This window comes from Crocodylus siamensis, chromosome 2 (genome assembly GCF_052110815.1).
Source record: "Crocodylus siamensis isolate JL-2025a chromosome 2, ASM5211081v1, whole genome shotgun sequence".
Classification (NCBI taxonomy): domain Eukaryota; kingdom Metazoa; phylum Chordata; order Crocodylia; family Crocodylidae; genus Crocodylus; species Crocodylus siamensis.
In genome coordinates, this window is record NC_143396.1 from 13,334,202 (window position 1) to 13,349,422 (window position 15,221).

Consider the following 15,221-nt stretch of genomic DNA (forward strand, 5'->3'; position numbering starts at 1 on the left):
GCTGAATCAAAAAGGGGGTCATAAAAACCACCAATCCAAGGCGCCAGTGCTCAAGTGTTTTTAGCATTTTGAATGGTACAAAGAAAAGGTGGAAAGATGATCGCGTAGTTAACGTATCATCATTTAAAGAAGAAATCCGGACTTCATGAGTACATTTTACTTTGGGAGCTGAAGAACTTTTTTCTTTGATGCTGACATCACTTCCTTTCCACCAGGTCCTATGAAGTCAACCCAGTGAGATCATCTCTTTCTGCCGTGCCTGCCTTGAGGACAGCCGATGCAAGGAGAAAATGCCCCGATCCCTTTTTTTGCTGTTTCTCCTCAGTCTGTGTGAGTATGGAACTGCTACGGAGCCCTTCTCCTAGAAGAAGAGTCAGAAGGAGTGGGAGGGCAGGGGCTCCCTCCAGGGTCCCCTGCAGAGCAGATGTCAAGCACAAGGGAAGTGTCTGAGCACAGGGGAAAGCAATCAGAGGCTCATTTTCTATTTAGTTGTTTTACAGAGATTCTGAGAGCGAGCAGGGAAAAGGGCCCGAGTCTAATCTTGGGCCAGCAGGGCTGGCAGCAGAGACACTCTGTATGCGCACCGTCGGGGCTGAGAGCAGCACCTGGCTGGGGTGGAGGGGTTGTGGGCTCTAAACACAAGCAGCACAAAGACATACAAAAAACTAGAACGCTTGGTTCCAAAATGATACCTTTTATTAGACCAACTGGCAAATGGTGAGAAAACTCTCCTTGTCTGCAAGCTTTTGGGATCAAAGTCCCTTCGTCAGACTCTGGGAAAAGTGTAGATGGTGCAAGATGGTAAAAAGTCCCCATAGGTAGGAAATAAATTTCATTTTTGCACAGAGGGAGCTGAAGATGGAAGGCTGTCCCTCTGGGTCCATGAGAGTGTCTTTGTGAGCTGCGTTATCATTTTGGAACCAAGCGTTCCAGGTTTTTGTACGTCTTTTTGTCTCAGACCAACACGGCTACCGAGTACACCACTGAAGCAGCACAAATGCACTGTAAAGACCTGATGAGGGTCACTTCCATGCAGATGGCTCCTCTGAATGGGATGATCTTTGGGGGGACAGACAGCTGGTTTTAAGAAGCAGAGGGATTGCTGAGCACGCGAGGACCACAAGGATCCAACAGCGTGCTGCCCTACTCAGCAGGGATCAAGGCTTTGCCCAAGGGATGGGGCTCTGGGTTGGGATGGAGCGAGGCTGCTGTCTCTTCCTTGGCATGAGCTGTGCTGGTAAGTGCGCTGGGTGATCTTCTCTCCCTCAGGCTACTGCAAGTGCAAGGGACAGATTCAGGTCAAACTCCTCAACAGAACCCCTACGAAGCCAGGAGACCCTGTGGAGCTGGAGTGTGCCATAAAGGACAACAGCTTCTCCGACAGTGGCGTGTCCTGGGTGCACCAGGGCAAGGACTCTGGCCTCCGCTTCATCATGTTCATCTCCTCCATCTCCCGGGTGACACATGCAAGCGATGTGGACAATACACGCTATGGGGGAAGTAAAGGGCCCGGCACCTACAAACTGACGGTGAAGTCCTTTCAGGAGAAGGACCAGGGCGAATATTACTGCATCGTGATCCGGAACCAAATGCTGCATTTCAGCTCTGGGCGTCAGGTCTTCCTGCCAGGTCAGCACCAGCCCCTGCCCTCGGTGCCCTCTGATGAGAATGGGGTCCCTGCCAGCTGCTTTCTTATCATCCCAGTCACCACTGAAGTACCCTCCATCCCTATTGTCTGTGATTAAGAAGGGGAGACACGGGAGTCTGCTGCTCTTTGGAGCCTGTTCTGGGAATGTGGCCTTTAGGAGTTTCTTTGGTGGGGGGGGGGGGGGAGTTTCTGTCCAGATAGGCTGTGCATGCATATCTGGGAGCTGAGCCTTAAACCCCTAGCTGAGGAGTAAGTCTGGGGAGGAAAAAGGGTTGAAGATGGATTTCATCAGCTTGCTGTTGATCCTCCTAGTGTTTCTTACAGTGCCTCCTACACAGCCCCCCACCACAAAGGCAGCCAGCACCACACCCATCACCACGACCCCAGTGACGACAATCGGCCCAGAAACCCAAAGTCCAGGTAAAAGCACCTTTGGGGGGAAGGGCTGCAGGCTGGGATCCAGGTCTGGGGAGGTAGCTGGGCTGGGAACAGCACTCTCCTGAAGCCCCTCTCCCAGCTACAGCGTGGGAAGGAATTCCCATTCCTCGGATGTGGGTGCTGGGGAGGTTGCTAGTATGTGACATGTCATTGCTCCATGTTTCTGGGTTGGCTCTGGATGGGCCAGCGGTGGCTTTCTCAGGCTGAATGGAGTATTGCAAAGTATTGCCAGGGCTCAGAGCCTAAGGGGCACAGGCATTCAAGAGACTGGGAAAGCTCTTGTGCTTTGGTCATGCAGATCAGGGGGTGAGGGCCCATTCCCAAGTTCATCAGGCTTTGGGCAGTGTCTTTTCCAGCCTAGGGAACCGGACAGCTGGTTTACCAAATAAGTCACAGCGATATAATCCTGCCCAGGCACCTGCCCATTCCTCCCAGCTGTGAGCCCAGCTGGTAGCATCTTCACAGAGCATGGGAAATCCTGGATGATCCCTCCCAGGCATGAAGTGTATCTCATAGCTCTTTCTTATGCTGAATTGCAGCCACCTTCCCCCCCGACTACAGCTTCCTGCCAACCTCACCTCCAAAATCTGCCCAAACCAGCCAGTGACCCAGTCAGGGAATCGCCAGAGCCCCTGCATGATCTGGCTGGGTCTGAAGTGCATGGGAGAAAGGCAGGAGCGTGGAAGCAGCACAGTGCAAAGAAAACTGCATGCCCCCACCTTGTTGGAGGATGCTGCAGCCGTGCTGGGGATGATGTGCCTTGTTGCCAGCCTCTGGTTTATTTTTCTTTTCTGCTCTCTTTCCCTTCTGCAGCAAACGCCCACAAGACATGGCTGAACTGTGACTTGTACATCTGGGCCCCCTTAGTAGGCGCCTGCCTCTTCCTCCTTGTCGCTTTGCTGGCCACCATCATAACCTGTCAAAGTAAGAGAACCATCCCCTGTTTAAGACAGTCCCCCCTTCACCCAAAGGCAGACTGAAGTTTCCGGCAGAACAGGGACACATGGGGTGGGGGGCAAGGGGCTTGGCATTTGCAGCGACTTGCTTTGTAAAGAAACGCAGGCATCTGGCGCATGCACTGTGCAAGTGGGGCGCTGTGCATCTGAAGAATGTAACAAAGCTAAACTTAATGTGAGTGTTGTCTCTATGTATAAAGCCCTCCTGTAAATTCCTCAGTTGCTAGAGAACTCTATTGTCTAAAGAGGGATTAGACAATAGAGAAATATCAGAACCTTTTTGAGACTCAAGGCCCCCATGGAAATTGCCAGCTTTTTGTTTGCACTCCTTTTTTTGCTGACAGAACAATACTAGAGCGATTCTTGTGGTGCAAAGAACTCAGAAAGGAAGGAGGACTGTTCTTGTCAGTGTGACTTTGCATTTGCAATGCCTGGGTTTCTCTCGTGAATCATATGTAGGTGTTTGACACAGCACCCCAGCTCTCACGAATGAATAGAGGAAATTTATTACTCTGATACAAACTATGCTGAGGCCATTACCTTGCCATTGGTGTAACTATGCCCGGATGAGCCATTTAACTGTAACAGGGCAGAGGCCGAGAGAGATAAATCAGTGCAAATGCTCTGTCTAAACAAAGTACAAAGGTAATCAACTTATAATTTATATAGCTGCATGGCTACAAAGTACTAATTGCAAAAATGTTCTGCTCAGACTGAAAGGCCCTGGCCAGTGCAGTCAAGGCATATCAGTGCCGACAACCGATAGCACACACGGGAAGGAGGCGACTGCCATCGTGTCCAGCTCCGCAATACCCAGGCCCCCATTTACAGCTGGGTAAACAGGGGGCTTCAATCACTTAACCCTCATTAGTAAGGGCCAGGCTGTAGCAGCGACACTGATTTCTTTAACTAGGTTCAGTCCCTTCGTCAACCAATTTGCTACTGACCTAAGCTAAGGTCACAAATTGATTGAACTGCTGACTGGGTGGCACCGTTTCAAATGAAACCTATTTAAAACCTGATTGAATTAAACCAGTGGAATTCCCACATACAGCTCGGCCCTGAGAAATGCCAACGGCCAAAGCCCGAGAGTACCAAACAATCCAGTAATAAGCCGCCACTGCCTTGGATACGCAGTGCAATGTATAATACAAAATACTTCTGAAATGTCTTACCGCTGAAAAAAACCCTTCTGTTTCATCAAAGCAAGTGAGGACATATTAAGCCAGCACACAGCATCCAAGGTCTTTGACACTTTCAATCCTATGCCCCAAGGGTAGGACACCAGAGCAGGCATTTTAGAAATCCAGCTAGCTGGAATATCGGCTGCCAGTTCATTTCTTTTTGTTCTATATGCCAATTTGAAGTTTTGATGAACATTCACTTGAAGCAATTATTTCTCCAATATACAAGTGGCATCGCGATCCCCCAGGAGAGAACCACTGGGGACACAAAAACTAGTTAGCCTCCAGCCCTGACCTATTTCTTTTGTTCTAAAATAACTGGCTCCATAACTGACAGTGTCGAATACATCCCTGGAGTAACCTTCAGAGAAGTTGGAGGAGTTGCACCAGGAATGACTCTGGATTAGAGTGCCAGGGCCTCAGTTGAGGTAAGGCAAAGGCAGCATAGCCCCACTGAACTCAATACAGCCATGCTGATTTACACCAGCTGAGAATTGGCCTCAATCTGTCTCTTAACCTCCTGGTATTTCTATAACAGAGACTGATCTGGTGAAGCAGATGCAGCACAGAGGGCAACCGTGACGGTGCAAAGCCTGATCTCAGCTCCATGGGTGTAACCTCTTCAGGTCACTTGCCTTCTGGATATTTATTGCTATTCCTGAATGCATGAATCTCAACCAGCTTCCCAAATCTGTAGAGAGAGAGTGAAAAAAAATCCATTTTCTAATGGAGCAAGTTACACTTCTCTCTACAGAGTAAAACTCAGTCCTGCAGCCAGTCACCCAAGTAGACCTGATTCACAATAGCCATGACACCGTTGTCCGTGGGATTATGTGCTCAGACAAGGACAGTTTGTCTCACTTAAGGGAGGCTCTAAAAGTAAAGTAAGAGTAACAGTGGTTGAGTCAACCCTGAAGCCGACGCAGACACGCATCTAGTACAAAAATGATGACTTGCCAGGGTAAAGCAAGGTCTTCATTAAACCGTGACTCACCCATTCTTCAAACTGAGTCTTTTTTATTCTTTTTAATTTTAGAAACCAGAAGACGGAGATGCAAATGTAGAAGGTTGGTAAGCTGCTGTTTTCAAGCACTTTCTCTTTAGCTCCGCGGCTTCTAGCCCAGTGTGTTGTAACGCTAGATTGATGCCAAAGAAATCCCTGAGCCACCATCTGTAAAGAGAGGTTTTGCTTGCATAACTCATTCAGGAAAATCAGAGCTCAAGTTCCCACTTCAGCTCTTCCCCTTTTTTATTATTATTTGTTATTTAAATTGGAGGAGAACCCAGCACATTGGGGTATGTATAGATATGGGGTGTGTATAGATAGGACAGTAGGTGCTCCCTGCCAACAACACTCTCTAGCCTACAAAGTCTGTGCTTATGAATTACAATAGAGTCTTTCATTACTGTATCACACAAGGCACATATCTACATATCTAGAATTAGAGAAAAAAGCTTTGTTTTTCCAATCATTGTACCGTTACATTTCTTAAGGGCTCAGTCCTGTAAGGGATTAAGTGCTCTAGCTCTCATTCAGCAAAACTTTTAAGCATATGCAACTTCTGCTGAAGACACTGGGATTAGGCACATGCTTAGAGCAGACCAGATACTCAAGTCCTTCCCTGGATTGGGGCTGGAGTATTCAGTACTTGGCAGGATTAAGCCTGAACCGTGTCATAGAAGACTCCTGGGGTGACATACAGGCAGTTGCTGTAGGAGCTTGATTTCCTGTGTCTTTACAGTCTCAAACGCTGGGTCTCATTTTGCATTTTTGCATACCTGACTTCCAGTTGAATTCGAGGGCAGAAGTAGCCAGCCTATAATAAGATACTAATATTATTTGCATATCATTTCCCTCCTTTCACCAAAGGAAGCTTTTTTAAAAAAAAAAAAAAAAAAAAAGATTGCATGGTTTCGTTCACATTCTTCATTTATGGCCCCTATGTGTCAGATGTCATCACAAGCAAATTTTTGAGTTTAATAAATACAGATTAAAAAAAAAACAGTAGAAGAAAATCCTCTTTTTCATGTTCATAAAATATACAAATATAAAAATTTTACCCCCCCAAAAAAATTCCTAGGCTGAGATCACGTAATAGAAATTCAAGCAATGGTTTGAAAAGTGGTTTTAAAATGAAAATGCCATCTGATCTTTAAGTAGTTCAATTAGTTAAACAGTTTTACTACCATGGCATTATGACCACATCACAATCGATCTGTGCAGGCACCTGTGAGATTGTATGCTTGGATTATTTCTCTCTGTCTCCAGTATGAGAAATCAATTGCCCTGATAAGTACTACAAAATGTCCCATAAATGTATAGCACTTAGCATAATAGATTCCTTGTCCATTTCTGGGGCTCCTGGGTAGTAGTAGTAGTTATTATTATTGATATAATAGTAATTGTTTTTAAAATTATTGTTATATTGTTATAGTAATAATTGTTATTATTGTTATAATACTAACAGCAGTAATAACAACAATAGTCATAAGTAGTATTATTAAATATATTATTAATAAATGTATTATTATTAAATATAACTGATTATTAAATATATAAGTATTATTAAATATAGTACTAATATTATTATTGCTATTGTTGTTGTTTTAGGTTATTCTTATAACAATAATAAAATTATTACTATAACAATATAACAATAATTTTAAAACAATTATTATTATATCAATAATAATAACTACTACTACCCAGGAGCCCCAGAAATGGACTAGGAATCTATTATGCTAAGTGCTATACATTTATAAGACATTTTATAAATTATTATTATTACTATTGTTGTTTTTATTGTTGTTATAATAATAGTAACACTTATTACTATAACAATATGTTATAACAATTATTATTATTATTCCTATTATTGTTGGTGTTGTTTTCATTGTTATTATTGTTATTATATATGATATATTATAACAATAATAACAACTATTACTATAACAATATTTTATAACAATAATTTTATAACAATTATTATTATAACAATCATAATAATGACTCAAGCATCGATATTTGATGATATTCTACAGCAGAAGTGTGAAACAACAGCAAGCTATGACAGACAAAAAACTTGAACTTGGATTGAGTTCTGAAACTTAATGAGGAATTCACTCCTACAAAAACTAGATGACAAACAAAAAATAACACATGGGAAGAAATAGAAAAGAAACTAGAAAAGAAATAGAAACACACACAAATAAAAAGGTGGCAACAACTTAAGTGATTTTCCAAAGAAGGACTGAAAAGCGAAACCAGTCTAATGAGAGCTGCGCTGGAAAGGACTATTTGCATGGGATCTTTTAAAGCAAAGAGAGATGGTAGGAAAGATGTAAATGCAGAATTCAGGATACAAGGCAAAGCCTCAGCCACTGTTAGTCACATTATAATGGAATATATCAAGTCGGTGTGAGATAACTTTAGATAGACTATAGCGTGAAAAAGATGGTGGCATTGTGTAAGCAACACTCAGCAATATGAACAAGTAGAGAAGAAGTATTATCATGATAGATCAGGCAAAGTTAGAAAAAATAATGTATACAAACATAATGGGTTTTTAATCATTCATGAAGTAACAGCACGGTGGTTATACAGAAGGAGGGGAGGAAGGGGTTTTTTTTCATTTGATGAGAATATTCGTTAAAAAACGCAGGAAGAGACTGACAAATACAAATGTGGAATAACAGTGATTGAAGAACGTATGGGGTGTGAAAAATATAAAAAGACCAGTTATCTTTCAGGGAATTGGGATTTCTTGTGTAGGTATTACAATTGATTGCTTATACAGGAAACTGGCGCTCTCTTTTAAAGACCACGGGTCCTTCAGAAAGCAACACCAGTGATACCTCCAACATAATGAAGATGATAACTTTTTATACTCCTGGTCCAAGTTAGACCCACATTAGCAATTGTGTTCACCCAAGACTCGGGTTGACTGAGAGGCAAATTAAATAAGTTTCTCATTATCGTCATCAATGTCATCATTATTATTTATGGTGATTATGATAGGTTATTTAATTCATTCTTTGCACACCCAAAACTCCCACTGAAGGCCATTTACTACTATACTGTGTGCAATTCTGCAGTGAGCCCTGACACAAGTGTTAAAATCCAAGTGCCTAATATAAATCAGCAGACTTTTCATGCATGCACAGTCCACGAAAAACAACTATCCTTTAATTACTTAATGTTATTTTTAAATTCTTAACACCAAAACTTTGCAATTTTTTCTTAGTCTCTCATTCCTCAAGTCCATTTGTCCATGGGCTGCTTGTCCAGAGTGAATGAGAATTGACTAGACAGAAAGTCTTTCTTCACAGGAGTAAGTTCTTGCTCGTGTTAGCCATACCACTGGTTTTGATAATAACCCTTTATAATACAGCGGTTCAACTAGCATGGAGCACTTCAGGAGCTGGTCTCAGGACCAGCGCTGCCAAGTTTGGAATTTATTTTTTGTACAAGTGATTTTTCAGTGAACAAAGGCACTGAGGATGTGGCCACTTGGGGGACCCATTCATCACTGGGGTGTGCCAATTTAGACCACTTGAGAATCTGGCCCAGAATACCATATTTTCTTGCAGACAACACCCCCCGCCAAATAAGATACACTCTTTGATCTCGAAAGGCAGAATAAGGATCTTTCCTTGAAATTATTGTTCCCTAGCAGTAAGTAACTGAGTAGCAACAACTAGAGAGCCCTGATTGCTCAGTGCACTGCTCCCCATGGAGCACATGCAGCCTTACTTTTCATTCCCCCACCCTCAGGCTTATAACACAGAAAATGCTATTACCGGATTTCCTCACTTATATTGTGCACTCCAATTTCCAGCAACTGATTTTTGGAGAAACGTGTGCATTATGTCCAAGAAAACAGAGTATTTCCTGTTACCTACAACTTTTGACTAAGCCTGCAGGAAACCGATTGGGTTACATTACACTGAAATGCCAGGCCACGTGTTCTTACACGTACTCAGATCTCCTCCAAGGTGGCAAGTGCCCTCACCTCCCACTGAAGCTGGTGAGAATTGTGGGTGGTGGTGAGTAATGACCCTTTTTTCACACATAAGCATTCCCGTAGCCCATGAGACTCAGCACCAATCAGCATTTAGTCCTTAATAGAGGGAAGTACAGCATAGGGAATTAGGAAGAGACTATTTTCCATGTTTCCATTGTAGCTTCCGGTACAAAGGAAACAATGCAGAGGTTTTCACACACGCGGTAGGAAATTAAGAGTCCTCCTATGTGTTGTTGTCTCCCCCCTGCTTCCCTGCTCTCCCCCACTTCGCCCAAGCAACCACATCTTCCTTGCAACAGCTAGAGATCTTAGCTCTATAAAAAAGTAATAACGAGACAGCATAGCACATAAACCCATCTGACTGCGGTAAGCCCTCTGCTTTGATAACCCACGCCTTTATTCTTGTATGTGTTTCCTGTTCTCTGTGTAGGACTTGAGGTTGAATTTCCCCAGTTTACCTGTAGCTCCCATGGCCCTAATCTCACCAGATCATCCCTGATTTTAATTTTCTTCCCTTGAGTGCTTCTTAGTCCCCTAATTCTGGTGCTGCCACCAAAACTGATCATGGTTATCCTCCACCTAAAAAACCCATGTGCTAATTCTTGTCACTTTATCCCAAGTCTCAAACTATTTAGGGGTAGAGCCTATTCCACTTATTAGGTATATGGCACTTAGGCATGTAAGTGCAATTCTATTCCACACTGTTTTCAGGTCCTAAAAATCCATTAATGCATTTGCTTTTGTAACACTGATCACTTTAGTCTTAAGATTAAATTAAAAAAAATGCACCAAGGAAGAGGTAGACCTACCCACCTTTTATATTAAAAACTTCTCAAGGACTTGAACAGTGCAAAATGGGATTCATTTAAATGCTCAGAAGCGTAAGTACTAGAATAGTACTTTTAGCTGGCCCTTAATTTTTTTCCTTAGGGCACCAGCTCAGGGAGTCCTGTGATTATGTGGGCACTTTATCTGTCATAAAAATAAAAACAAGTTTCTATTATTTCTGATAAGGAAAAAAAAATAGAAAGGAATTGCACAGAAATAAAAAGGCAAATTTTCTGACTCGTGATTTTTTTGAATGCTTGGGTTTGGCAGCACTGTGTCACGTGGAAAGGCAGAACAGCTACATCGAGTTGAGATCGGGGGGTTGGTTTGTTATCTATCCTAAGAGAGTCCTGGAGGAGGTTGCAACGAGCAGAAAGTGGCACTAGTGACAAACTGACACCTGGTTCATCACTTTGATGGGTACCTGGGGATGCTTCGCAGCCTCCAGCTGGACAACCACTGTATAGAGTGAGGCCAGATAAGCTGATCAGTGCTGATAGATCAGGGGTGGGCAAAATGTGGCCCAGGGGCTGGATGTGGCCCACCAGGCCATTCTATCCGGCCCACAGGGCCCCTAAAAAAATTTAGAAAATTAATATTAATCTGCCCTGTCATGTGGCTCTCGATGGCTTGCCAATACTCAGTAAGCAGCCCTCTACCCAAAATAATTGCCCACCCCTGTGATAGATGTTATCTTTTAGCCAGACTCAGCCCCTTGTTCCTTTTACATCGAAGTAAACACATCTCTTCCTTCTCTCTGTAGACCTGCAAATGCGAACAATGGAAAAGTCGTGTCACACAGATAGAGTGAAGCATCTGTGTCCTTAACGTCTGAATCGCCAAACAGGAAGCTATCACTGTACAGTCCATGCACCACCCGTGCCTTTACATTTCCAGTTACAACCCATGCTTTATTTTAAATTGTTCCCATACCTTCTGTTTTGTTGAAGTCGACAGTGCAGACAGGTCCACAAGAGCACAGAAGCACTAGCAGATACTAGGCGCTCACTACGCGAATTGTACTGCCTGGATTTGAAAATGTTGGCTCTTTCCAACATTGTTGAGCCCTACAAATTGGTTTCCACATTGTTAAAAAAAAACAATAAAATATGCCAAACTATCTAGGCCTGTAACACAGGCAATACACTCTGATCACTAGCTCCCGTAGTCTAAATCCTGAGTCAATACTTGCTCAGGTGGATACCCAGCGATTTCAACAGCTGAGGAAAGATTTCAACATTTAATCTGCTTGGTGGTTTGCCTTTTTTTAATGTTTGTCAGATCAGGCCCACTGTGAATAAATGTATGATCTTCTGACCTTCCCCTTTTAACTTCAGTGCCTGGGCACTTCCTAAGGACATTTTTTATTTGGGGAAGGTGGCTTCATTGGTCAATGGGATAAAAATATTTTATCGTGTGAGACTTCAGAAATGCTCCCCAGAGGTCAGTAACAGTAGTCCATGATTGAAGCTGAAAGATGACAGAGCCCAACCATGAAAGGCCAAGTTTTAACCAAGGGCCCTTGTTCCTTTTATAGTCCTCAGACTACAGACCACAGCTGCCGTTGTTTCTCCCTCTTGTGAGCTCTTTCCTTCTTGCTGTTGACTTCACCAGGGGTTTTGCCTGGGTGAGGAACGCAGGATTCATCCTTCTTTCTGGCATCAGGAGATAAATAGCAGAAGGGTAAATATGTGCTACCACTTGTTTCACTTAAGCAGTGTTTTTAAATGTGCCAATTTATTTCAGAGAAAGACGACTAGAATAAGGATCCTGTAATTGTTCACTGTGCATTCAATGTCTGCATATTGTCTGCATATCACTGCAATAAACTCTATGGGTTTTCCCCGCCCCCCCAATCATTAGTATAAATATCATCAAAAAATTAATTAAACTATATTTCTACATAATGTCATTATAGTCTTTTTCTTTTTCTGCTGCTTAGTTTTTCTCAGGCTAGACATCTAACCAAAGATATAAATGATCTGCTTCTCTTTCCCTGCTGAATCCTAAAGAAAATACAGGGGTTAAGATCCAGGGCTGGGTTTCAGGAGATCTGGGTTCAGCTCCTACTTCTGGCACATGAAGGTCATGGCATGTGACCTTAATTACTCGATGCATTCGATTCTCAGCTGTTGAACAGGGACAGTAATACTTCCCTCATACAGATGCTGCAAGATAAATCTCTCAGCCGATCAGAGTCACAAGATACTGTGGTGACGGACACTCAATAAAAACTTAGTTAAAAAGATATCGACTGACCACACTATCTGTTGCAATGGTCTTACACACAAATCAGCCATGAGCGCTGACGTTGCCACAACAACACACTCAAAAACCCTTTTCAACTTTCCAAAAATATCACCTCTCGAATATTGATTCTGGTAAGAGCCATGGCCCCCAGCCAACAGAGCACTTAAGGTGGTGCCTGACCTAAGGCTTGAGTGTAGGCCTCTTCACCCGACAAAGCAATGCCTTTGCGAAAGATGCAGAGATATTAGAAGGGGGCTGAAATACAATCATTTGATAACCCTTGTGGGCATCTTCATGAAGTGACTGCAGGGCTAGGGGAGGATTATTAGAATTTCCTGTATGAACGTATCGACCTAACGTAATGGGGCTGGTGGGAAAAGCAACACAAAAGCCATAGTGGAGCAACTCATCCAACAAACTTGGAGGTAGAATGGGGAGAGCAGACAGGGGCATATTTCTAGGTCTGACGCCAATGTGACACAGGTGTCACGGAAACAGATCAAGGGGCTGTAGAGACTGAGAAAGCCTTTTGAGAGATGAAGTGTGAAGATCCATTGTCAGGGGAACGGGTTGACTCAGAGAGTGTGTTTGACACCATCGGTGCTCCCAGAGAGAGTGGACCTGCAGGCAGTGAAGAGAGGTCAGATCAAATACAGTTGACCAGAGGAAGGAAGCCCCAGGCCCATCCCAAGAGCAGGAGACTCGTGTTATTCCACCCTTAGAAAACTATTAGCTAAAGGCCCTGAGAGAGACCCCAAAGGATCCGAGATACCATTGGGCCAGTAACTAGAATACCCAACGTACACAATGCGCAATCAATGTGTGGAACTCATTGCCACAAGATATCACTGAAGTGAAGAGCTTAGCAATGCTCAGAAGGGATAATCACTGTTAATTTTACAATATCACTTAGAAGTCCCACACAAGACTGATGCCACATGGCATTACATGCCCTACATATATTTAACAAGAGACAGCTCTGTCCCAGTAGTTATAGCCTTAAATATAGCATAGGGCAGGAGGGAAAGAAACACAGAATGGCTTTCCCACATTGACCTGAGAGTAAAGGCAAAACTAAGTGGGGCGTGGGGATTACCTAAGTCTACATCTATTACCACTGGGCCATGCTGAGAATATCCAGAGCTACTTCAAATTATTTTAAGTGTTGAATTAAAAGGGAGCACTGACCATGCTACCACGGGGCACAAGCCAACTTCAGACCTAAAGAAACCTGGCACAAATGCCCCCTCTGGGGAGGCTAATCGAAAATCATCCAATTAAAGAGCTTCTTACACTCCCACGGAAGCATCTGTTATCATCAGAGAGCGGGCATTAGAGAGGACAAGCGTCTTTGGCCTGCACTTGTATTCTACATTGATCATTCCTCCTAAAAACAAAATGGATCGAGTCAAAATGATTCTTTGCACCTAATACGTACGCGGGGCCCGCAGAGCAGATGTTACAGATTTGCTGCATTGTTCTCAGCCTAAAAAAGATGAGCTGCCAGGAACAGCGCGAGTAGGAAAGCTCATCATTCAGAAACTTTTCTTCTCTGCACTCTGCCTCATCAAAAACAAAAGCCCAGGTGTGTTGCTTTCCTCAACTGTAACATTTGTCATTCTAAAAGCAGCAGTCCATGCATTTAGTACAGTAACTACAAAGATCACACGATCCTTCCAGCGGTGACATACCATATGCATACGATCAAGCGGCCTTCATGACATTTGTGAACCACAAAGGTAAAGGCTACGCGGTCTGTAATGGTGTCACACAGACTTAAGACGTCTGTAACCTTGTATCCGTTTATATCTGCGAGAAACCAAACTGAAGTCTGGCCAAATCTATTGGTTAAAACTCAGCATCCTCCTTTGTGCAATGCTCCAAGGTAGGTTTCTCTGACACTAAGCATGGACACCTGAGCTAAATGCAACTGAGCTAGCTCAGGCAGCAGAACTAGCATAGCCATGAGCACCATGGTCCACCTAGGCTAATCAGTTGTACTAAGGCTCTGAGGGTATATTAGCTGTGTATGTGTAGTGGTCTGCCTGGACCACACTGCTTGCGATGCCTGATCTAGCTCATTCATCGCAGAGTCTACTGTGTGAGCTGGGCTTGTGAAACTTTTGCAGTCCTACACAGGACTTCTTGTCAGACCAAGCTTTCCCAGCTCAGGTCAGCAAACCTCAGAACCACATGAGCTTTCACAGCCATGTCACTTGTGCCTGGAGATCTTCACATAATGAAAGACCTCTCCAGCACTGGAAGAGATAAAACCTCCTACCACCAGAAGAGTTTGAAGCCTTGATCCTTCTGGAAGGAGCCTACACACTGAACCTTTCTTTCATGAATGGTCTTTGTCTAAGTGGACATCCTTCATACGCATTGGGGAATCTGCATCTCTTTGTCTTCAATATAGAATAACAGAATCATAGAAAATGAGAGCTGGCAGGGACCTCTGAAGGTCATCTAGTCCAACCCCCTGCTCAAACTAGGACCATCCCCAACTAGATCATCCCCAACTAGCTGGGTTTTGAAAACCTCCAACAATGGAGCTTCCCCCACTTCCCTGGGTAACCTGTGCCAGTGTTTTACTACCCTCCTGGTGAGAAAATTCTTCCTAATATCTAACCTTAACTTCCCTTGCTGCAACTTGAGACCATTGCTCCTTGTCCTGTCATCTGCCACCGCTGAGAACAGTCCAGCTCCATCCTCTTTTGAAGCCCCTTTTGAACTGCTAGTAAATCCCCTCTCAGTCTTCTCTTTTCTAGACTAAATAAGTCCAGTTCCCTCATCCTCTCCTCATCAGTCATGTGTCCCAGCCCCTGAACCATTTTTGTTGCCCTCCACTGGACTCTCTCCAATTTCTTCACATCTTTTCTGTAGTGGGGGCCCC

At 43.6% G+C, this 15,221-nt stretch overlaps 1 protein-coding gene across 2 annotated transcripts; it reads left to right on the plus strand.

Annotated features, from left to right (window-relative positions):
- The first annotated feature begins 231 nt into the window (after window positions 1-231).
- CD8A (CD8 subunit alpha) lies at window positions 232-11,948 on the plus strand. Of its 2 annotated transcripts, none has more exons than XM_090034672.1 (6): window positions 232-330; window positions 1,270-1,629; window positions 1,961-2,068; window positions 2,900-3,010; window positions 5,263-5,293; window positions 10,842-11,948. In XM_090034672.1, the coding sequence occupies exons 1-6, from the start codon at window positions 291-293 to the stop codon at window positions 10,882-10,884; spliced, it is 693 nt and encodes a 230-aa protein (XP_089890798.1). In that variant the 5' UTR covers window positions 232-290; the 3' UTR covers window positions 10,885-11,948. The 2 variants fall into 2 exon arrangements, with proteins under 2 accessions (XP_089890798.1, XP_089890799.1); XM_090034673.1 differs by having other exon boundaries at window positions 1,973-2,068.
- Window positions 11,949-15,221: the final 3,273 nt, after the last annotated feature.

What these genes read in the sequence shown, in the direction of transcription:
- CD8A (XM_090034672.1), top strand. Translation starts at nt 291, where the DNA reads ATGCCCCGATCCCTTTTTTTGCTGTTTCTCCTCAGTCTGT. An exon ending in CACCATCATAACCTGTCAAA is followed by an intron (nt 3,011 to 5,262) that starts GTAAGAGAACCA and finishes TTTTAATTTTAG; the next exon opens with AAACCAGAAGACGGAGATGC. An exon ending in CGGAGATGCAAATGTAGAAG is followed by an intron (nt 5,294 to 10,841) that starts GTTGGTAAGCTG and finishes TTCTCTCTGTAG; the next exon opens with ACCTGCAAATGCGAACAATG.